This window comes from Sturnira hondurensis, unplaced genomic scaffold, assembly GCF_014824575.4.
Source record: "Sturnira hondurensis isolate 20B ecotype Veracruz unplaced genomic scaffold, ASM1482457v3 Scaffold0004257, whole genome shotgun sequence".
Taxonomy (NCBI): Eukaryota; Metazoa; Chordata; class Mammalia; order Chiroptera; family Phyllostomidae; genus Sturnira; species Sturnira hondurensis.
Window position 1 is genome coordinate 3,618,226 of NW_028076888.1, and position 22,960 is coordinate 3,641,185.

The 22,960-nt window shown below is 45.9% G+C and overlaps 1 protein-coding gene across 4 annotated transcripts in view; it reads right to left on the reverse strand.

The window, feature by feature from the left end:
• Window positions 1–22,960, reverse strand: part of PRDM2 (PR/SET domain 2) — a 118,057-nt gene that overhangs the window by 37,020 nt on the left and 58,077 nt on the right. For 3 of the 4 annotated variants that reach the window (XM_037045190.1, XM_037045188.1, XM_037045189.1), the window contains exon 7: window positions 5,318–5,428. The exons of the other annotated variant lie outside the window; for it this stretch is intronic. In XM_037045190.1, coding sequence (XP_036901085.1) covers window positions 5,318–5,428 — 111 coding nt within the window. The remainder of the gene's footprint in view (window positions 1–5,317; window positions 5,429–22,960) is intronic. 4 annotated transcript variants of the gene reach the window in all.

Consider the following 22,960-nt stretch of genomic DNA (forward strand, 5'->3'; position numbering starts at 1 on the left):
AAAACCCAGGTGGTCAGGGAAGGACTCACTAGTCAGGTGACAGCTGAGCAGAGGCCTGAAGTGAGTAACGCAGACATCAGCAGGAGGGAAGCCCTCTGGATACACGACAGAGACATGAGTTCTGAGTCAAGAACTTGTCAGATGTGTTCGAGGAAGAGGCTGTGGGCAAGGAAAGGACTAGAGGAAGGCTGAAGAGTCGGAGACGAGAGCAGAGGCCAACTCAAACAGGCCTTTACTCTGAATGAAACAAAGAGCTACCAGAGAGTTCTAATGGAAGTAACTCACATTCCAGAATCACTTGAGCTGCTACGAGGAAGACAGAAACCTCTCGGCGGATTCAGGTGGAGGCAAGGAGACGAGAAAGCTACATTCTCCAGGAGAAGGGTGGGGTGGAGGGGGCCGGGGTGGCGTGGGGAGGTGGTGGGAACAGGCAGACTCTTCGTGTATTTTGGAGATGAGCTGACAAGATATGTCGGCTGCCTGGCTATGGCAACAGAGGTATCAAGGAGGACCCCAGAGCAGCCAGGATGACCCTGCTGATTCAACAGCAGGAAACTGAGGGAAGAGCCGGCATGATCAGTGCTTGTGCTGGAGGAAATCAGGTTGACCTGAATGCGCTCAGCTCTGAGGTCCCTAACAGTATCTGGGTGAAGGTGCTCTGTAGTTACCTGCAGATGACTCATTCAACAAAGGGGCAGAGCCCAGAAACGTCCAAGTCCCCAGATCTGAAACAGTGTCTGAAGCATGGGACTGGACAAGTCCCGGACAGGGAATGCAGGCAGAGAGGTGGGCAGAATGTCCCCCAGATGACTTCAGTATTTAGAGGTCAGAGGAAAGACCAGTGAGGTGTCTGAAGAGCCAGAAGTGTGGTGGCCCTCAGGCTCTGTGAAGACAGTTTCAAGGAGGGAGAGGTCACTGTGTCCGGAACTGCTGCCAGGGCTGGGTGAAAGGAGGGAAAAGGAGGTGATGGTGACAACAGTGTGAGTGACGCAGTGGGGACACATGCCTGAGGGAGTTCCTAAGAGAATGTAAGAAGGAGGGAGGGACAGGGAAACTACAAGCAACTCTTTCAAGTTCAGCTACAAAGAAAAACAGAGAAATGGGATAGTTGTTCAAAGAAAACACAGGGACAGCAGGGGGACTTAGAGTCCCGCAGCTGCCATGGTGCCTTCAATGCTGATGCAGAAGGTCCTTTCTCTACTCACCCAGGCCCCTGGGAGGAGGCAGAGCCACTGGGGCCTCCACCTGCCATTGGCTGGCTCTCCCCCCACTCGCCGGGCATATCCTGACTGCATGCCAGTACTTGGTGAACAAGACTGTCAAGATCCTCACCCTTACAGAGCTTCACCTGAATAGGAGCTACATGCAAGTAAGCAGGCAACACTCTAGAGCAAATTCACAGTTATGACCGAGGACAGCGTGCTGCTACAGAAGAAACGTCTGATGTGGCTTAGTTATTCAGGGAAGGTGTCTCAGATGAAATACTAGGCTGAACCTGAAGGTCAAAGGCAGAAAAGGAAAAGTAACAGGGGGAATCAAAACAGGCAGCACACTGTGGATTCCTTTGGACTTACCTGGGGCCATGGAAACCCGTTAAGCTATTTTAGAGCAGAATGTCCCTGGAGAGATTTGGCTGCCCTGTGGACGCAGGGCCTGGGAAGAGACATCACTGCAGGCAGAAGACGAATAATGGCGCAGTGGCATCAGAAGGGAGACAGAAGCAGTGGAGGCAGAAAAAAGTGGCCCGACTGTCAAGATTGAAGAGGCTGGTCACAGACCTGGTGACTGGAAACAGGGGAGAGGAAAGGGCTAAAAATGCCAGCTGCTCTGAGCTCTGCAGATGCAAGAGATTAACACAAACTCAACTGTGCAGCCCTAGCCACCTTGCCACTTCCTAGGCAGGTCAGTCTAGCTTTTATCCACCTGTTACTGTGGTATTTACAAGCAATGAGGCTTCTGTCTCTAAACAGAAACCAGCCTTCTCTCCCCCAGACAAACTTCACGGACTCCGCGAGCTTTCCGCAAACTGGGAGACCAGGCATTTGATGATGATAGATTTCAGATCGGGAACCAACTCCCTTGTGAAATACATGTTCGACACAGATTCCCCATGTCACTAAAAAAAGGTTGGGATGAGACAAGAGAAAACGAACATAATAACTTCTCTAGGGCCCAGAATTCATTTTTGGCCAAAATGTGTGGTTTTTAATGAAAAAAAAAAAAAGTATTTTCTTTCTCTGTGACTGGTGAACAATTCCAGACTTAGAACTATGTGAACCACACAGCCCTGCTCACCAGGAGGCCCACACCAACGCGGTCCACCTGAGCATGTGCTGAGCCTAAACGTCAAGGAGGCTTCGGGAACACAGGCTCCAACTGCCAGCTCGATCTGGTTTTAAAGGACGTGCAGAACCTTAGAGGCCAAGGACTACCTAGTCCAGACCTGATCACTTAACCAGTTACTCCACAAAAAGGTAAACATTAAGTATCTTTTTTCCATGGGACCTGATGTTCTAGAAGAAAAATAAATTACTGTTTTGAGTGTTTTGAAGGGAAGATGGGACTGCTGGATTTTCTTTTTTAATTCTGCCACTAAAAGTAGTGAGGCTCTTTAGTATTTCTGTTGTTGAAATAAATGTCCTAGCAAATCTGCTCTCATCAGGCAGAACACTAAGTTTTGTAAGGTTCTGGGGAATAACCGTGTCTACTCTCGCTTCACGAAATGCCACAGGAAATTACAACCCGTTATGAATGTCATCACCACAGAAGGGCTCATAAAATGGCCTAAAAGGAATCCAAAATATCTGGCTGGATTTCTTCTCTACAAATGTTTCTTGAAAGAGCCACAGGCCGCCATTTTGAAACTTGCCTGAGCGACTCTAGAACAAGCCCTGGTCTTGGCGTAAATGGGCCGCACAACCAGGTGAGACGGGGCTCCCTCTTTAGTAACAACAGCGCTAGTCTCCACACAGTGGCTCGACTGAGCACCCTGCCTTTCGGATAACTTTCAGCCCTTGCCTCTGAGTTCGTACAGCACGATGGCCGAGGATATTAATCCTCAGAAAAGCCAGAAAAAAGAAAGTTCGGTGGGGAGAAAGACATAAAATAGGAATTGAAATCCTAATAAAAAAACACCTTTCATCTCTACAGTTTTCGTTCTGAAATACAAGATCAAGGGTGTTTGCTACTCTAGTTAATGTTTTAACTGACATGCAAAAAACACCTAAAGTAGGACTTCCGCTAAGATGGAGGCGTAGGTGGAAACACTGTGCCTCCTCGCACAACCAAGTTTAAAGACAACAAAGTTTTAATAACGCAACCAAGACACAGAAAATTGAACTATACGAACCGTTCAGCCAGACCGGTAAGAGGGGCAGAGTCAGCAACTGGTGGAGCAGGGCCACACAGGAAACCTCGGCCAGACTGACCCAAGGGTGGGGTTGCCACGGGCAGACCCAGTGAGGGCGCAAGGCAGCAGGCTGGTCACACATTCACACGCAGATAAACCAGCAAAGGAGTGAGCAGTGAGACAGACCGCACAGGCCCCAGCAGCTTTCAGGAAGCAGCCAAAGGGCCCACCATTGCCCCTCTTTGACCGCACCCCCACATACAGCGCCACAGCCCAGTGACTGGGTCGCCCTGCCCTGGTGAACACCTAACGCTCAGCCCCTTTTACGTAACAAGTGCGAACAGACAGAAACATCATGGCTCAAGAAGAACTCAAAGCCCCAGAGCCAATAACTCTAAGCAACCAAGAAATAGCCAACCTATCAGATGCACAGTTCAAAACACTGGTGATCAGGATGCTCACAGAACTGGTTGATTTTAGTCACAAATTAGAGGAACAAATGAATGCTAAACTAATTGAAATGAAGGGAAATGCACAGGAAACCAATAGTGATGGAAAGGAAACTAGGACTCAAATCAATGGAATGGACCAGAAGGAAGAAAACAATGACCAAACAGAAAAGAATGAAGAAACAAGAATTCAAAAAAGTGAGGAGAGGCTTAGGAACCTCCAGGACATCTTTAAACGTGTCTGAATTATAGGGGTACTAGAAGGGGAAGAGGAACAGCCACGAGTGGAAAACTTATCTGAACAAATAACAAAGGAGAACTTCCCTAATCTGGCAAAGGAAACAGACTTCCAGGAAATCCAGGAAGCTCAGAGAGTCCCAAAGAAGTTGGACCCAAGAAGGAACACACCAAGGCACATCATAATTACATTAGCCAAGATTAAAATGAAGGAGAGAATCCTAGAAGCAGCAAAGATAAGGGGACAAAGGACTTCCCATCAGACTGTCAGCTGATTTCTCAAAAGAGACCCTACGGGCAAGAAGGGGCTGGAAAGAAGTATTCCAAGTCATGAAATCCAAAGACCTATAGCCAAGATTGCTTTATCCAGCAAAGCTTTCATTTAGAATGGAAGGGCAGATAAAGTGCTTCTCAGGTAAGATCAAATTCAAGGAGTTCATCACCAAGCCCTTACTATATGAAATGTTAAAGGGACTTACCTAAAAAAAAAAGAAGATAAAAAATATGAACAATGAAAGGACAGCAAACTCAGTTATTAACAACCACGCCTAAAACAAAAGCAAACCAAGAGGACAGCTAGATCAGGAGCAGAACCATAGAAATGGAGATCACATGGAGGGTGAGCAACAGGGGAGTGGGGGGAGAAGGTACAGAGAATAAGTAGTATAGACGGTAGGAAGAAAATAGACAGGGGGAGGGCAAGAATAGTGTGGGAAATATAGAATCTAAAGAACTTGAGACACGTGGTTATAAACTAAAGGGGGGAATGGTGGGGGAGGAGTGTGCAAGGTAAAGGGGAATGAAGGGGGCAATAGGACAACTATAATGGCATAATCAATAAAATATATTCTAAAAAACCACCTATAGTATGTAATTTGTTAAGTGTGGAGCAAGATAAAATGTTTACAAGGTGAATACACCGACGTGCCCACCCCACAGACCAGTGACAAACTAGTGACTGCACACATCTGTCCCTGTCAGTCTGACTTCTGTCACCATAAATTTCTTTGATGGTTTTGAACTTTGTGAATTATTTATAAATGCAACCATATAGAGTGTTTCATCTTATTATAGCCAGGGCACGATTTCGTTTTTAACAAGCAAGGTCTTCAATCATGTTTTAAAGGGGAGGTGGGATGTGCATGTCTTGTAAGGGGCCTTCTCGCTATTTAACCACCTTTCCAGTTCCTGAATGATTCTCAGAAGGGTATTCCAAGGAGCTAGAAAGTTCTACTAAGTGGTGTTAGACCCCTACACATACCAGCCCAATACCCCAGCTTACCTTCTGCAGAATCTCTCATATTTGCAGAGGCAGAATCTGGCTCACTTGTCTTCAGCTGTATGTCTTCAGTTTTATTTCCTTTGTGTTTATTTTCCTGGGGTTTTTTCTTCCCTGAAACACATTATTTAGTTATTTGTCCATTCATTCATTCACTATTACCCTGAGTCCTTAAAGAAGACAATTGCTAATCCAATCACAGCAAACTGTCTATTTCTAGGCAACTATCGTTTCAGATTCCTAAAGAAAGGAACACACGACGAATACAAATACTTTCAAGTCACGTGGGAGAAAAGGAAAAGCCCACAAATCCGTTTTTTGAGAACCTTGGGCACAGTTCCCTGTTAGCTGCAACACCTATCACACTAGTAAGATAACAATCTAGAAAAGTTAACAGTGGAGCCGCAGGAAAACTGCAGAACAGCACCGAGTCCTAAGACCACACGTAAGAGGGACTGACAAAAGTCTGGTTATTTATAAGGAGCGCATCAGGAAACACAGTGTGGGGTAACTTGGGGCCCTTTCAGTTAAGATATGAATATAACCGTCAAAGTAGAACAAGAGGCAGAAATTCTGCTGAGCTGCAAGGAACGCACAGGCACAATGGCTCGAACGTCAAGGGCAGAGTAATGACGAATGACTCGCTGTCCGCAGGCAAGGCAAGGCGCACTGAGGGTCCTGAGGGACTCTCAACTCGAGGTCCAGAACAACTCGGCATTGCATTAACAATTCGGACTTCAGGGAACCTTAACTGAATGCCACGTGATACCACAGTTCAGAAGATAGGAGGAAAATGCAGCCCATTTCTGACAAGCTGGAAGAGGGAACTCAAGTCACCACCACACCCAGGAAGGATCAATAGTTCCTGACAGAACTTCCTACTCCTGGAAGTTCCAAAGTTCAGCCTCTCCAGGTTTTAACCAGAAGTTGCCAACCCTTCTCTGCCATTTTGAAAATTCTAAGTCTCTTATGCCTGACAGCTTTCAGTTTTCAATTTTCAGACTCAGAACAGGTTCCTATCACCTTGCCCCAACACCGTCCTATTTCTGCTATGCTCTCCTCAACCCCCCAAGCTTTTCCTAACAGGCCTCTGGCATCTTTCTGAGTCACACACACTAGAAACCACTGGCAGCTTCTGGAAAACAGTATTCTCTGTAACAGAGAATCACTACAGAACAGCATAATTAACCCAAACATAGGCAAGACATAAAAATTAGGATCAGAGACACAAAATATCATCACTGCAAAGATCATAATGGTTAAAAATAAAAACAGCAATTACAATACAAAGCAAGTATTAATCCTAAAAAAATATAACCGGATTTTGAGAAATATTTAAGAGAGTCAAACAAGGAAAAAAAGCACAAAATACATAATAATCAGCCATTTAATGTTAGTCTTAAAAAGAAAATTCTAAAATACCATTTGAAATCTCTAATTCTTCAGTAAGAAAACCAGTTTTCTGCAACGGTGTATGAGTTCTCGCACACAATTTCTGAAAACAAGTCAGTCCGCTCATTTCCAAAGGCAGCTGAAAACAGGACTTCACTGGAGGGAACAGAGGTGGAGTCTTCTGGGGAAGGTAGATTTGTGTCTCCAGGTAAAAGGATTATAAACCAGTCCCCTCTGCAAGGGGCGAGGCCACGAAAACACGTCACCACTGCAAAAGTCACTTCCTTTTTCAAGTCCTTCCCATGAACAGCACTATCTCCTGATGACAATAGCTCCTGAGGAATCCAGTTGTGCTCCAGGGAGTCTGGATTTTAACCTTTCGGCTGATTTTCTAACCTTCAGGTCGACACACACCCAGCCCTAGCAGACTGCTGGTAGCAAACAAGGCAAATACCAGTGACTGGCTACTGACGTTAACCGCTCTAGTTCTGTGGGTCGTGTCTCGTGAGATCCATGTAAGGCAGGGGTGTCAAACTCCTTTTCACCGGGGGCCACATCAGCCTCATAGTTGCCTTCAAAGGGCCGGATGTAATTTTAGGACTGTGTGAATGTAACTACTTCTTAACTAGGGGTAAGGAGCTCGGCGCTGGCCCCGGGTAGAAACAAGGTGCCTGCCAGGCCGGATAAAAAGAGGTGGAGGGGGCCTTGTGTACACCACCTGTGCTGTACGGGACTTGCTTGCCCTCAGATGCTTCATTCAAAAGTTCTATTCAGAAAAGTTTTCCCCTGGATCAAAACCAGTAATTTGTTGTAAGACATCAGTACTGCCTCATGTCCTCCAAACAGGCCTCTTACTTTCTAGTCTCCACAGACACACCCTTTTCAAATATACGGAAACAGCAGCATGGTCCAAACCTTCCCTCTTATGTATAAACCTCACATGCATTAAGAAACACTGCACTGTAAAATTTAACATAAATACAGGTGTCAATTTATTGTAATACAATACCTTGCAAAAGATTTTCTTTAACCTCTCAAGCACTACAGAGGGTAGTTACCAAGTAATACAAAAAAAGTAAATTGGCCTATATGTAAAGAGCGTACTGAGATTTCTAGATTCTTATTATAATAAATCAAAGCACAACTTTAATAATACCATCCCTTAACATGTAGTCACAATGAGACCAGATGACTATCTAAAAGGTAAAACTACTATTGGAAGTTTTAATTCTCTGCCTAGCTGATACTGAATGTCAGATGTCTATTTTTGGACCCTCCGAACCTAACCAGTGAGAAGGATCCCTCCCGTCCCCAGGTGCCCTCTTTCAAAGCCACCACCAGGAAAACGTGACACCCTGGGAAGAGAAGCCACATGTGGTAGGTACATGTGCAGCCTATTCCGAGGGTCGCCAAAAGCATCCCACCCCCAGCTGCACAGGCTGGACCCCAGGGCGCCTCCACCACAGCCAGGAGACAGCGGGGCCAACCACACTCTGCTATGGGCTGTCCAAGGCATCGGAGGGTGCTCACCACTCCACTGACCTTCACCCACTAGATGCCAGTGTTACTACCACCCTTCTAGTGTGACAAGCGAAAGTCCCCAGATGTGACCAAATGGCCCAAATGGATTGGGGGGGGGCATTCTTCCCCGGTGAAGAACCATAAGGCTAAACCAAAATAACACGGGCCACTAAAGACCTGCGACTCTGAAGTTTATATATTTATTAGAAATTTTAAAAGCATTTGGATAACACTAATAAATCAATTCTAAAAACCAAAGAAATGGAAAATTAATTTACGCCCTTAAGTACTTTTCGGTGAACACCAATAAACTCAGTTTTACGATGGAAATGCATCTACCGCGAATCTAATAGCATTCACTCATGGAACTGAAACCCTCTGAGACACGAAATTATTTTCTCCGTCTTTATCAGAACATGGAGCCCTCGAGCTACCTCCCATCAGGACTGCAGACTAGTGGTGAAGGAACTACTGAAATCACCTGTCCTGCCTGCTATTTCACAAGAGAAATTAAAGGCCTGGCCCCTACAGGGACCACCCAGTCTGGGACAGACCAGGTCCCGAGTGTCCTCACACTGAGGTGTGCCTGGTGCCCCTCACACAGGCACGCCTCGCAGTAACAGGTGGTGGAAACAGTTCCATTTCCTTAAATCAGTACATTTTCCCCCCTGGTATTTGATTTCAGTTCTATATATAATCAAATTAAAATAAAAAGCAAACCCTCAACCAAAAGTACCCTGAGTGATGACTTTTACGGGGGGCGGGGTGGGCTGGTCTCTATCTGTGAGAGCCGGCGCGGCAGAGCCCGCTGGGAGCCTGGTAAGTACACGTGTGCACTTACCATCAGGTTCCTGCAGGTCCTACACAGAGGCTACTGCCGGCTGCGGGCTCCACTTGCTCTAAACAAGAAAGATACAGGAATGAAACACGAGGAAAGTGAAATGGAAACAACGACAAAGAACATAATGAAGCAAGCACAGAACAAAACTGTATGCTTATATATAAGGAAAAGAAATATACAAAGATGAAGAAAACGAAATGAGACAGAAGGAAAACAGCAATTACCTATTGCATCAAGGTTCTCGCCCAAAACCTGCACAGGAATCTCTGCCCTTAGTTAGGGGCGGGAGGCGGTATACTTACTCTCCGGTCTGTGCACGCCCAGGTCGTGAGACTGACGCTTTTACCACCTAAGTACCACTCCGCTAGACCCCAAAGTGCCACGCCGTGCCTGTCGTTTTACAGAGACACGCCAGGACCAGAGAGGTCCAGTCGTCCACCCGAGGCCACACCACTAAATTAGCTCTAGAGTCCGAATTAAAAACCCAAGAATCGCGATGCTAAATGTGCTCCTTCCACTGCACTTGTTGCTGAAAACCCAAAGTGGCATAATAAGAATAACTTACTCTTTAGAAAGCACTTTATATCCATTATTTTACTCACAGGCAAATGAAAGTGGTATGAAGACTCCCACTGCATTTACAGAAAAGGAAATATCAAATTGGAATGCAGACTTTTTTCCACTTCAATTTTATCTATGCCAGAAACAATAGGTCAACAGCAGAGAACCCCAATCTGAGCAAACACGATTCACTGTTAAATAATAGCAATAAAACTGGTTTTCTCATAAACTAGCTACCATACAGAAAAACCTGACAGCCACAATGGTGAATTTTTTAAAAGGTTTTATTTATTTTTAGAGGGAAGAGAAGGGAGGGAGGGACGAAGACAGGGAGAGAAACATCAACATGCAAGAGATACATCGACTGGTTGCCTCTCACACGCCCCCAGCCAGGGACCTGACCCACAACCCAGGCACGTACGTGCCCTGATCCAGGATCAAACTGGTGACCTTAGTCCACTGAGCCACGCCAGCCAGGGCTGCCACGATGACTTTTTAAATACAGTGTGAGGCACTACACTGCTGCCGCATGGGATGCGAGCTGCAAAACCAAAACTGCTTACAGTGTCGCGCGAGTAAGTTCTGGACTACGCTATACTCTTCCAATAAGGTAAACGAACACCAGGAAATCCTGGAGAAGAGTGTTTCATTTAAAAGTGTCCAGGCATCAGACAGAATGCAAACTTCTAGAAGGCTGGCTCAAGTTTTATTAGAAATTCATCACAACAGTGAAGGCGCATGCATTCGGTGATTTGAAGGAATTAAATTTAGAACCCTATGTAACTCTGCACGCTCCGCCTCCTCACTGGGAAGCATCTCTGAAGTATGAAATCAGAATTCCGTAACAGCAGGTCTCTGCAGTCTTTGGGGAGCTCCCCATCCCATTCAGTTGATTCCGAACCTGCAAGACCCCATCAGGGGAAGCTGCCCGGGGTAGCACGGAAGATCGTCAAGGAAATGAACGGGCTGCCCCAACAGACACTGACGCCAGCTGTGCCTGCAGCCGCCAGGTCCCCTCCACTCGACGCAGCCCACGATCCTGCACTGGCCTCTCATCCTCTGCACTTCGCACAATTACCTCTGATCTCATCATTACGGAACCCAAAGTTTTCTCTGCCTTTACCGGCCCAATGTTCTCCTTTACATCTGACCGTTTGATGGGTCTTACATTCTTTCTTTTTTCTGGCGGGGGTGGGGGGGTGGTCTTACTTTCTTTGGATCACCCTGCCCAGCCCCATGACACTGTCATCTAGAATTCCCCGCTTTTTGTCTTTTATGAAACTTTCCTCCTCTTCCCGCCCTTGGAATTGGAAGACTGGAAGCTTCCACATGGAGCTGGAGAAAGGCTTCAGCCATGTGTTCCGTCAGGGCAAGGGCAGGGACCTCAGAGAACAGGAGACACAGAACGACAGAGTTAGGGGGCTGCATTACAAAGTAAGAGAGAGGAGGAAGAAGCCTAAAATTTGGAGGAGGAGCCACAAAGATGGTCTCAGTTGGCTCCCCCAACTTCACAAACACACCTCTCTGAGCTCTATCGCATTGCATGAACTGAAACCTCACAGCAAGTGCGCAGCAAACCTGGGGCTTTCCTTCCCGTCCGATGCATTACGCTATTCATTGTGCTCTAGCAGCCTTGTTAGTGACACTTTCTGGGTTCTACTTCTACCCTTAAAAATGAGAATTCACAGTGCCACCTGCATTTCAGGCAAGTCTGGGAAACTCATCACAAACACTCAAAATCATTATACACCTTGCTGAGTTTCTGAAAGGCAAGAATGTGATTTTCCTGAGAACAGGCCAGCGTGGCACTGATACCAGCCCCAAAGACATCTGGTTTGGAGAGGTAAATCTGGGCCCTGAAAGCAAATGAAAACCTTAACCGGAAAAAAGCATGAAATGCACGTTAAATGCTATTTTTATAGGGTTAAAAAAAGAGCAAGCTCTCCAACAAATCAGGTAGCAAGGAAGGGGAATCAATGGGCAAGATCAAAGCTGTCAGCTCCAAGAATGGCTACACTGACGCTACGTGTGAGCTGGTATAGGTGGGCAGGCGGAGCCTTGGCTCTGCTCGGTAGCTGGTGGCAGTCTAACATTCCGCAGTTGGTGTGGTGAGGAGAGAGAAGCTGGAAGCACACATAAAACCAAATTTTCTGCAAAGAATTAACAGTCCATTTCAAAATAATTTCAATATCCTTGATGGAGGCTTAAATTTTTCTTAAAAATGGGTACCCGAAAGTGACCAAAAGTCACTGGCAGGACCACCAACCAGGAAGCCTGGAGCAGCAGGACTGATGAGAACAGTGGGAAGGACACTTGGACCAGACAGGCTTCCACAGAGGTCACAGCGCTGCACACAGGGTGCGCCATCAGCCGCTGAGAAGGGCCCAGGTAAGGCCAGCGGCAAACAAGCCACTTGGAGCCTCAGCCCGCCCTCCGTGGGCTTGAGAGAGAGAAATCTAGAGCAGAGAGATGCTGTAACAGTTGGCTGTTATGACAATAATATGCTATTCCTTTTCTATAGACTTATTTTCCACATAAAATCACTCTGAAATGTACCTGATGGCAAAAAAAAGTCTGTTAATCTCCTTGGACCTTACTTTGAAATCTTTTTTGTGAACCTGCCAAGAGCTATCGGTAACCTAGAGGCAAATGATGAAACAGGGCTCCAGGCCTCGCTTCCAACAGAAACAATGGAGGAGTCCTGGCTGCTTCAGTGGTGTGGCTCCCTGCAGAAATTCCTGGGATGCCTGCGCCCTCCAGGGCTGCTCGGCCCTGGCCAGCCTTCACCACTGGGGCTCCACCCCCAGCCCCTCCAAACGCCAGGCTGCTGGGAAAACAGCAAGGATTACATCTGAAGGGGACCTTTCGATTTCTCTAAAGTAAGGCTTTTAGTGGCTTTGACCGGATAACTCCAAATACTAGAAATAAAGTTTTATAAATTCAAATTAAGAAAGTAACTTCCTTATGCTCTTTGGGACCTCTAAAAGTCTTGTGGCATACACAAAATTATAAAATAGACTAGTTAAATAGTTCTGAAATGTAAGCAGACAGTCTGTCCTATTTTTAAATTATTTTAATTTCTAGGATTCTTCTCATGGATTCTCAAGAACCTTTATTTTACAGAGAAAAAATATATATACCTAAAGCCTGAAACCTCACATATAAAAAAGGGAACTGGCAACTACAAACTGAATTAACTGATTTCAGGTCTGGGAGCTAGTCCCCTAGGGCCACACGCGCCAGGACTGGGAGCTGAGCGGGGAGGTGGCTGGTGTGTTCCCAGTGCCTGCAACCCCCTAAAACGGAGGAGACAGCCGCGCCCTAGAGAATTGGTTAGTCTCACCTACAGAAAAGGCGTTTTTCCCCATTAAAGCCCATGACAGAGTTTACCATACTATATCCTGATGATTTAACTTAGTTTAGTTTTAAAAAAATTTAGTTTAAAACTATGTTCAAGGAGGAAAACCTAGATATAAATCTGAATCAAGGAACAATTACAAGACTTCAAATTCGTCCTTTCCAGAACTGATCACAGGAACAGTGGTCAAACTCTATCACTTACTGAGCAATGAGTCTAGTTTCTCCACCAGTGTAAACGGAGAAGGTCTACAGCAAGACGCTGGCCAGGGGCTCCCACTGCTGTGAGCACTGATGAGGGTATGATGCCCGTTTCCCTATCTGGTGGTATTTTCTCACTTTTCTAGCTGAGCATTCGCTTACATTAGGCAAGAAACTAGTAACAACAAAACATCTTTCAAAAAAATACCAGCAAAAGCAAAATTAGTGAAGCCATTGGAAATGTTCCTTTGGGCTGGGATTAACAGATATAACATTCTAAAGTACAACTTGGAAAAGGCCTCATTGTCGCCCTTGCCTGTGGAGCAGAAGCTCTTGCTGAGTGTTGCACGGTTTTCTGGCTCCTGCCTGGACACGCCAGTCTAAGTGTCCAGAAAAAAGCACTGGTCCCCAAAACACCAAGTCCACAACACGCACTTATAAAGATTTAAAAGGGACTTAAAATATTCCTACTAGACATTATTAAATTGTCAAAACTGCTTACGCACTCAGATGACCGCTCTCCAACTCTCAGGGGTACACTCTCCAACTCCTTTCGTGCAGCGCACCCCCTCTGACAAAAATTCACCTGCCTCCTGTGAGAAGCCACACACTTCCTATCCTCTGCTTGTTCCACCCATCATCATTTAAACCAGAAGTCTAATTTAAACAATCGTACTGGGTGCCTCCCAGCTGTCAGCCAAGGCTCGGGGTCTGGGCAGTGGCCTGTCATCGCCAGGAGGGAGCTGGTCACTAGCTCTACTTTGCTTCTCCTAAAACGCAAAGAACAGACAATGGCATTGGAATATGACGCATTTGGGTAGAGGTTTAAGAACTTCACTTATAAAAAGAGAATTTACAGAGACACTAAACTCCTTACTCCCTTTGTTCTACCATGAAATGGCATATTTTGTTGCAGGATAATTTGTAAGACATCACGGCTGGTGCTAGATCATCTCACTCCCTCCTCCCCTCAAGTGTCCCCAGCCCCTTTCCCGCCCGGCCATGGACTGAGGCTTCACTCACTGCTCCAGCAGAAAGAGCTCAGTCCACTCCAAGCTGATGCACACACCCTGGAAAGGCACAGTCATCCACTCTGACAAACTCCAAACTGCCCGGGCCATCTTTCAGGTTCAAGAAGCAGAGAAGGAACTAAAGTGTATTCTCATAAAGTAATTATTTTTTAAATCATAAATTACATTTAAGTTCTGCTCTAGTCTTTCTTCTTATTGATGTTCACCTAAAAACAAACTCCTACTGTCCTATTTAACAACATTATCTTGTTCTCTAACATACTAGCCTGAATCAAACTATAGTGCTATTCAAATTCAGCCCAAGCTCACTATGTTTGTAGATTAAAGTTTTTTCCAAATGCTTTATAAAGTTTCTGAAAGAATGGTGAAGAGGTATTTTGATACGTCTTTGGTGCTTACCATCTGTAAGGCCTTTCGTTAAGAGCTATGGGGAATTCACATATTCCACTACAAAGCTGTCTGCCCTGAAGGAATTCAAAACCGAAGCTACACAACTAACTCTGTAAACACGAGCAAGCCCCTTTGAGAAAAGGCCCTACCGATGTCAACAAGAAGTTCTGAGTATAAAAATTGTTCCAGAGAATCTGTATTTCATTAAAAAAAAATTCTTAAAGGGAAGGGAAGGAAGGAGGGAGGAAGGAACAGGCTGGAGGGTAGAGAGAGGGAAGAAGGGAGACACATACAGAGAGAGGTGGGGCGGCAGACACCCCCGTGCCGCCAGGTACGGCCAGGTGCTGCCAGGTGCGGCCAGGACACTCAGGAACCTGCTAAGGGAGCTGGGGGCTGTGGCTCTCTACTCAGGGGCAGAGCCTTGGTCCTCCAGCTCTTCCCACGGACTCCAGCACCGAGGGAGGGTGCAGCCTTTCGGAAAGAGTGTCGCACCCAGTGCAGGTCTCCAAGGATTATCCCACACTGCCTGCGTGGATGCTTCTCTCTTGTCAGTCAAGGGTAAAATAATGCCCCTGGGGGGGAAGGGCTCCCAGAGGACTAGGCCTTGAAATGCAGCTGCCTCCTAGGCCGATGTCTGCACTGGGAGGAAGGGTCTCACTCTCATTCCGGCTGCTCATTTCACTGGCTCTCAAAAGGTTCTGTGTTCCCACGGGTTACACATCTTCCCTGCAAAGAGCTGGCTCCAACTACAGGGAGACCTCCTGGACTGGGCTCCCCTCTCCCTCCTGGTATTGAGATGGCACTCTGGGTAAAATAGGTCCTCCAAGGACAGAGGCCCACAAAACTGAAACTGTGGAGCCTTGGGCCACGACTGCATTAATGAGAAATAACTCTGCTCAGGGCAGATGGGAAAAGGAGCGTCATGACAGACACCGGTACCGTCGTCGTGGGAGAAGATGAGATGATAGGCACAGGGAACTTCGCACAGTGCCAGACAGGCTCAGTAAACGGAATCGATTGTCAGGATTGGCCACAGCAGACTCTGCTAAACAAACTATAGAAACCCCACGCCTACAAGCCTGAGTCTTCAGCATATGTTCCTTCTTATGAAGACAATGGCTTTCTGCTCCCACTAACAACTCCGAATTCACCCATTTGTTTCTTTCATTTGTTCTACATGAAATCACACAATCCCACCCAGATATCAGCATGGAAATGTACAATCCAATGAGGACAGAAGTTCAACTGAGAGAAGAGAGAACCCTGGCAAACACCAACCTCCCTGTCAAAATGTATTAACGCCCTAACAGCAGGAGTTGGAAATATACTTCACTTTTAAGTCTGTAATCCACTGATTTGTTACTATGTTTAATTTTTTAGTGGTTCCTAACCTTTTCGGGAAGAAACCTTGGACCTTGTTGAAAATTAGAAAACGCCCGAGGCTCCTCCCCCCAGAAATCCACAAACAGGCATTAGCACAAAATGTGGCGGCCCAGGGACCTCCTGTGTTATCACACAGTCAGGCTGTGAGTGTCCATGAATGTGCAATATATCAAAGGAAGTATGTATGTAATTCTGGGGGGAGGGAGGGGGAAGGGCTCTGCCTCCTCAGATTACTCAACACGAACATTGCACAAATAATCAGGGCATTTGTTTCCTTAAAACTGAGACCACAAACTTAATTAGTACCATCTCCTCACTAGAAAATGACCCTTTCCCACTTCTGGGTTTTTTCCTGACTTCCCATCCAGAAGGATGGGAGCTAACAGACCCCTCCTCTGTCAGGCACAGCACTGAAACTGCTCCCACACAGTGGCTTTCATGGCTGTCTGATCATTTAACCTCTAAGAAAATATATCCAAAATTCATCCAAAATGTCACCTGCCTTAAAACTTGGCTAGGACAGTCCAGTAGAGCCACTCTGAGTGGTCTGGATCGCATCAAGGTTAGACAGACCAGGAGGAAAACAGAAAAAAACCTTCATTTGGGCAGCAAGTAAATAATAAAATATGAGCTCTCTGCCCGCCAACCTGTAAGCACCGGTGTCCTAGTTTGCATAACCAGCGGAACAAGACAGCTTTCAAGAAAGATGCGGGTCTCTAGCACCTGAGGAATTCTCTGGTGCTGTGATGTATGTCCAATTGCAGATGGAAAGAATCTCTTTACTCTTACCTAATTTGCCATCTACTCTATGTCACCAAAGCAAACTAGACAGGTGTTTAAAGGGCATCTTAAAAGATGTTGAAACTGTTCACTTTTTTAGAATCCCAAAATGCCACAATAAGTTCATGAACAGGCAGAGTTGTCACAGACCTAGCTGATGCCCGCCAAAGACAAGGGAAGAGCCCAAGGTCAGTGTGCCACACCTGTTCCTACGAGGCACTCGCTCACAGCTCACAGCAACCCTACAAAGTGGGTCTTATGCCCATTTTAGAGACAGGTAAACTGAGGATCAAAACACGTAGAGTAACCCGTCCAAAGTCACACTGCCCAACTGGTGGAGCCGGGCCTAAAATCTGGCCTTGTAATTCCAAGGGCATGTTCCAGCCCACCACGGTGAAGTCCACGTACTCCACAGTTACCAGAACCCAGCCCCCATCCCATCCCCCCCCGCCCCCCGCAGCATGCACGCACACTTCAGGATCATCACAAATAAGGTCACCTTTGGAAAAGTACTGACCAAGCTGTCTGTGTTTAATACGGAAGAAACAGCGAAGCCCCCGCAGCCCACTTCCACCCACTAGAAAAAACTCCGGGTGGGTGGTTGTTTTTATAACATGCTTTAGCATAAATGAAGTTGGGGATGGAGCCATTAAAACAATCATTTACTATTAACACAAAGTTTACCAATTCCACATCCTTTCTGACAATCGTCGGTGGTATTTAGAGGACCCTGCCTCTCAAAAACTGAGGAAAGTCTGATATAGTCAAGCAGCACCTCTTCTTGATTTAATATTTTCTACGCTCTACTACAACTATGAACTTAATTTCCCTTGGCATACAGTGATTTACCATATTTTCTACCTTGAACTCCTGAATTTATCATTTTGATGGAATCAAGCCTCAAGGGGCATTTGTTAAGCTTAACACTCAAATTTGCTCATTATCAAATAATCCTCTGATCACACCTCACAGGGAAAAGATACTTTCTGTGATAATACCTTTAATAGCTAGTAAAACTTAAAACAAGCAAATTTAGAATCTTAGGCCCTTGTTCAAAATTCCAACCAAGAGTGAGACCCTGACAGCCCTTCTTTTTATTATTTGTTACGAACACCAGGGAAAGGGAAATTGTAATTTCAACTCCAACGTTCACCCTACAAAAATCGCAATCCAAAATGTGTAAACGGACAAAGAGATCATTCTGTGTATAAAAGCTCAAAATTGTAACTAACCAGCTCCTGCTGCCTGCACCATAAACCTGGCCAAGATGAAGAACAAACGGACATCTCCACCAATGCCAAGTTCACGTGCTCAAAGAGGAGGCACTAACACAGCGGGAGGAGGGCAGGGAAGGCCTCTGTCCTCACAGGGACCTTGGACATTCTGCTTAAAGCCAGTCGTCACTTTGTTCCACGAGAAACAAGTAGTTTCTGATAATCTCGTACATTAAAAACAAAAATACAGCCAACAGAACCAGAACGGCATATTTTACCCCTGAAACTGGCAAGAGAATGAAAACTGACCGGAAAAAGTCCACCAGTGGAAAGAATAACAAAAGGCACAAAAATCGCCTTGTTGCCCATTTTCAACTGTATTACAACTTCAAACATGGCACCTAATTCAATTTAGAGGTTCTAAATGCAGTGAACAAACCAGTTTGTCTTCATTTTTGTGACATGTGATGTCTCAGGAAACCTACAGAAGACTGCATCAAGAGTCAGGATTCCAGGTCCGAGAGGAAAGAGTTGTTACCACTGAGGCTGTACGGAAACAAGGAGGCGGCGGCTGGATTTAACTTACGTTGTACTTAGTGCTTTTCTTTTTAACCAAAGCAAAGACAACCCTCTCCAACTGCACATGACCGACGACAGACAGCTAACTCACCAAGGGTGAAATTAGGTTTCTAACTTTCAGACACTGATTAACTCATAAAAACATATAAAAGGCAAAGTTTTGAAAGGATCAAATTAGCAATTTTAGACGTCATAGTCTCGTTTTAGAAACTGGTACTTGCATATACCATGTACATACAATATCACTATTTCATTATTAGAATAAATCTCTTGCCTTTGAAACTTTTCATATAATCTGTGTTCATTAAAAATATATTAACCAATATATAACATTGAAAATATATGTACCAATTAAAACTTTCACCAAAAAACATTTTAAATTTCAGGGTCACAACTACAAAATGGGAAGAAGAAACAGCTGTAACCAATGCTACAGAAAACTGACAATTTTCTAGCCTCTTATCCATAATCCCTCAGGACTTTTTCTTAATACGTGCACTGAGTTTTCACCTTTTAAACAAAGTTAATGCTACCTAATTTTTACAGAAAGGGGTAGGACAGAAAGGAAAATGCCTAAAAAATTTGAAAAGCAAAAATCCAGATTACTGACCAGCGCTTCTGCCCCATCTACCACGGCTGACCAAACCTTTAAGGAACAAGTGCATAAAGTCACCTCAGTAAACGTTTCAGGTAGAAAAGGCCATTTTACATTTTGTTTCAAATTCGAGAAGTTTTTAAAATTTTAGAAACATATATACATCTTAAAGACTCTTTGTGAGATGAATACAATTAAGAAAGCAGCCCCCGCCCTTCGTTAGGAAACTCGAGAGCGCGCACAGGCAGGTCGGGGCAACTCCTCTCCCCTCCTCACTTCCTTTCGTGCTTTTCTCAGGGATGAGTCAGGTCGCCAGAATAGGCACACTTCACCCCAAACAAAGCCTCTCACGACAGTACCACTTCCAACAGTCAGATGAGCTCCCCTTAAAGGAAAAAATAAACAGCTATCCCCCATAGGCATTTGACCAAACAAACAAATAAACAAAAGCCTATCTTTTATTAAAGTGAAAGAAATGAATAACAAGCACCATTTAACTCAATTATATCCACAAATCAGAACTGCACTTACAGTTTCTATATTTAATTCTTCGGGTGTATGTTAATTACAACATGTTCAAGATCCATAAAATTCAGCTTATGAAAATGTTAAAAATTATGTTTGACTCGGTCGTTCTCAGCATTTGGCCATCCCCAACAAAAAGCACACCGGTGCAGAGGAGGCGGCTGAATGCCACGGTCCCGAAATCCTCAGGAAGACACCACGAGGAGCTCAGCCCTCCCAGACCCGCCGCCTGCTCTGCGTAGGAGTCGGCAGAGGCAACACCTCGCTCTGCTCTCGTGGTTTCTCAACTGGTTTCAAAAATCATATAAAGCTTAAGAGAAATTAAGTATTCATAAGAAGCTCAAACCAACAAATATGTTGTTAAAGAACAGACAACAGCCAGCAAGAAATAAAACGTAATCTGTCAGCATTTTTTAAAGCTGCCTGAGGCGCCTGAAGGAACGTAGTCAGTCTGTTCAGTCCATGAGCCTCCAAAGCAAGAACAGCGGAAAGGACCGGTTCTCATCCTAACAGAGCTTTGATACCGAAGATGTCCCTTCATCACATTATACTGCCGTATTTAGGATTAAAGCGGGCGATTCTGAAGTAAGTAGTGAAAGTTCATCTTGGATCATTGGCATAGTCTTCTAAAACACTGCTACTTACTCGGTATAACTATTCTACTTAGAAACATCATGAATGAAAACTGGATTTAGGCCAAGCCAAGTAATTTAGCAGCTGGGTGAGCCCTCTTTGAGCATCAGCTTCCTCGCCCGCAGAGGGCACCGCTCACTGCTCTGTGGGGCCACTGGAGAGATGAGCAGTGATGTACAGATGGGCCCCGTTCACAAGGGGGTCACTTCCTGACACACCCGTAGCAAGTTGAAGACACCATAGTCAAGAATGTGTTTAACCTGCCAAACACCACAGCTTACCGTAGGTAGGTTGTGACAAATGCATTGTTACTTCTGCACCCTCATAAATCAAAAACCCTAACTGGAACTACCTAAGCCGGGCACTGTTCTCACCCGGAGCCCCAAGTACAGCACCAGGCAGTTGCGAGACGTGCTGAAGAAATGACAGCAACTGCCAGCACAGCGGCCACCAACAGAGAGCATGATTCGTCGTCACATACATGATGTGCAGATAAATGTAAAATTATAAGGTATGTCCATACCGAAATACAGCACAATGAACGAATCTGGCCAAGAATTCTTGTAATGCCTGACATGGGTTTCCGCAGAAACACAGCCACCTCCAACTGCCCCCCACCCAGCTCCAGCCCCCGCCAACCGGAGCTATGGTGAGCACCTGTGAGGAGTGCACAGCAGGTTTAATCTGAGTGGTTAAAAAAGATGGCTGCCTCCAGTTCTATCTTTTTCACTCTGAGAAACAGCAGTAGGTTTCAAATAACTCTCGCTTCTACATGTCGTTCAGCTTCCCTAAACATCACCCAAAATATTAACATTAGTAACACAAACTTCAGGCCCTGGCCAGGTCACTCAGTTGGTTATGGCATCGTCCAGATGCACCAAGGTTGCAGGTCCGATCCCCAGCCAGGGCACATGCAAGAAGCAACCAATGAACGCATCGGTAAGTGGAACGATAAATCGATGTTTGCTCTCTCCCTCTCCCTCCCCACTTCCCCCTCTCTGTAAAACAGTAAATAAATTTTTAGAAAGAAGAAAGAGAGAGGGAGGGAGGGAGGGAGGGAAAAGCCAGCCTGCAAAACAAAGTGTTGCTGGTTCGATTCCCAGTCAGGGCGCATGCCTGCATTGCAGGCAAGGTCCCCAGTTGGGGACATGGTGAGAGGCAACTGTTTTTCTCTTGCACAACGCTGTTTCTCTCCTCTGTCTCTTTCCCTTCCCCCTCTCTAAAAACAAGTAAATAAAATCTTAAAAAAAAAGAAAATGTAATCATAATCAAACTTTTTTTCTACAGTAGGTCAAGTCTCACCTTCCAATTTACACAGGGGTAGGAGAACCGGAACCACCCCTGGGTACAGACAGAACATAGCATGCTTCTGAGTTCACTCAATTCTGATGTTTTCAATCATGGTTTACTTCGGGATTTTTTTAAGGTCATTCACCAAAATATGGGTAAACATTTTGCAAAATGCTTTGGAAATTTTTAGTTAATCCACATAATTTCCTTGTAACAAGATTATAACATAAGGATCAAAGGCACAAAGCAAAAACACTGACCAACTGATTTACCTAAATTTGGGGCAATTCGGTAGCAGCAGAATTAGGAAGTTTAGAAATTCTGACTCTTACTGTCAGGAAAATATTAAAACTGTTCTGAGCTTTCAAAACCAGACCACAGCAACAGCAGCAGCAGACCACCTGGCAGGTGACCATCGGGGATGGGACACCAGTGCTCAGCAGTGACACCACTCAACTACAAGGCAGCAGGGCTACAGGGAGGGTCTAAGGCAACAGTCTCGCCAGCCAGCCGTACAGCATTCGCTGCTGGGGTGACATTTCCGCAGAAACACAGCCACCTCCAACTGCCCCCCACCCAGCTCCAGCCCCCGCCAACCGGAGCTATGGTGAGCACCTATGAGGAGTGGACAGCGGGCCTGCCTACCACACCCCCGGGCCGCAGGTTCAGGACTGGTCTGCCACCATCCACAGGCACCACAGTCAGGCTTCTGCCCCTCGGCTCTGGCCAGGGAACCTGGAAGAGCTGTGCACTGCTATGAAAGGGAAAGACAGCAAGCTCCACCGAGGCCGGCCTGTTCTCTGCATTTACTAAACGCATCGCTAATTTTAACTTTCGATGGCACCCACGCTGTCATTTCTGCTGCTGCCCACCACACAGGAGAGTGGACAGGCAGCTGCGTTCTCTGTGGAGGAATGGGCATGGAACACCTGGGCTGGGGTTCCGGCTGACATTCACTTAGACAAATTACCCCACCTCACTCATTTCCACATCCTCGTCAGGGCTGGCACAAACCACGAAGATGGTGTGGACACCACAGAAGCCCAGGCTAACTGGAGTGCCCGTGGGGGCGCTCAGGACTAAGCAGCAACCAGCCGGGCTCATGACCATCTGGCAACAGTGCCACACACCTCTGCTCACGGCTCTGCATCTCCATCAGAGCCTCTTGCTGCATCCATCTATTTCTACTTGTTCTCTACCAGTGTCCTTGACTTCATGTCTCTGAGTTTTCGTTTCCCCACCTCACGCACTCTTTTCTTGCCCTCCTCACTTTCCTTCCTACAGGTCCTTCCCACTGAGTTCCGCTCTGTGACCACGAAGCAGCATGGCCTCCTCTCCCAAAAGGCTCCTGCT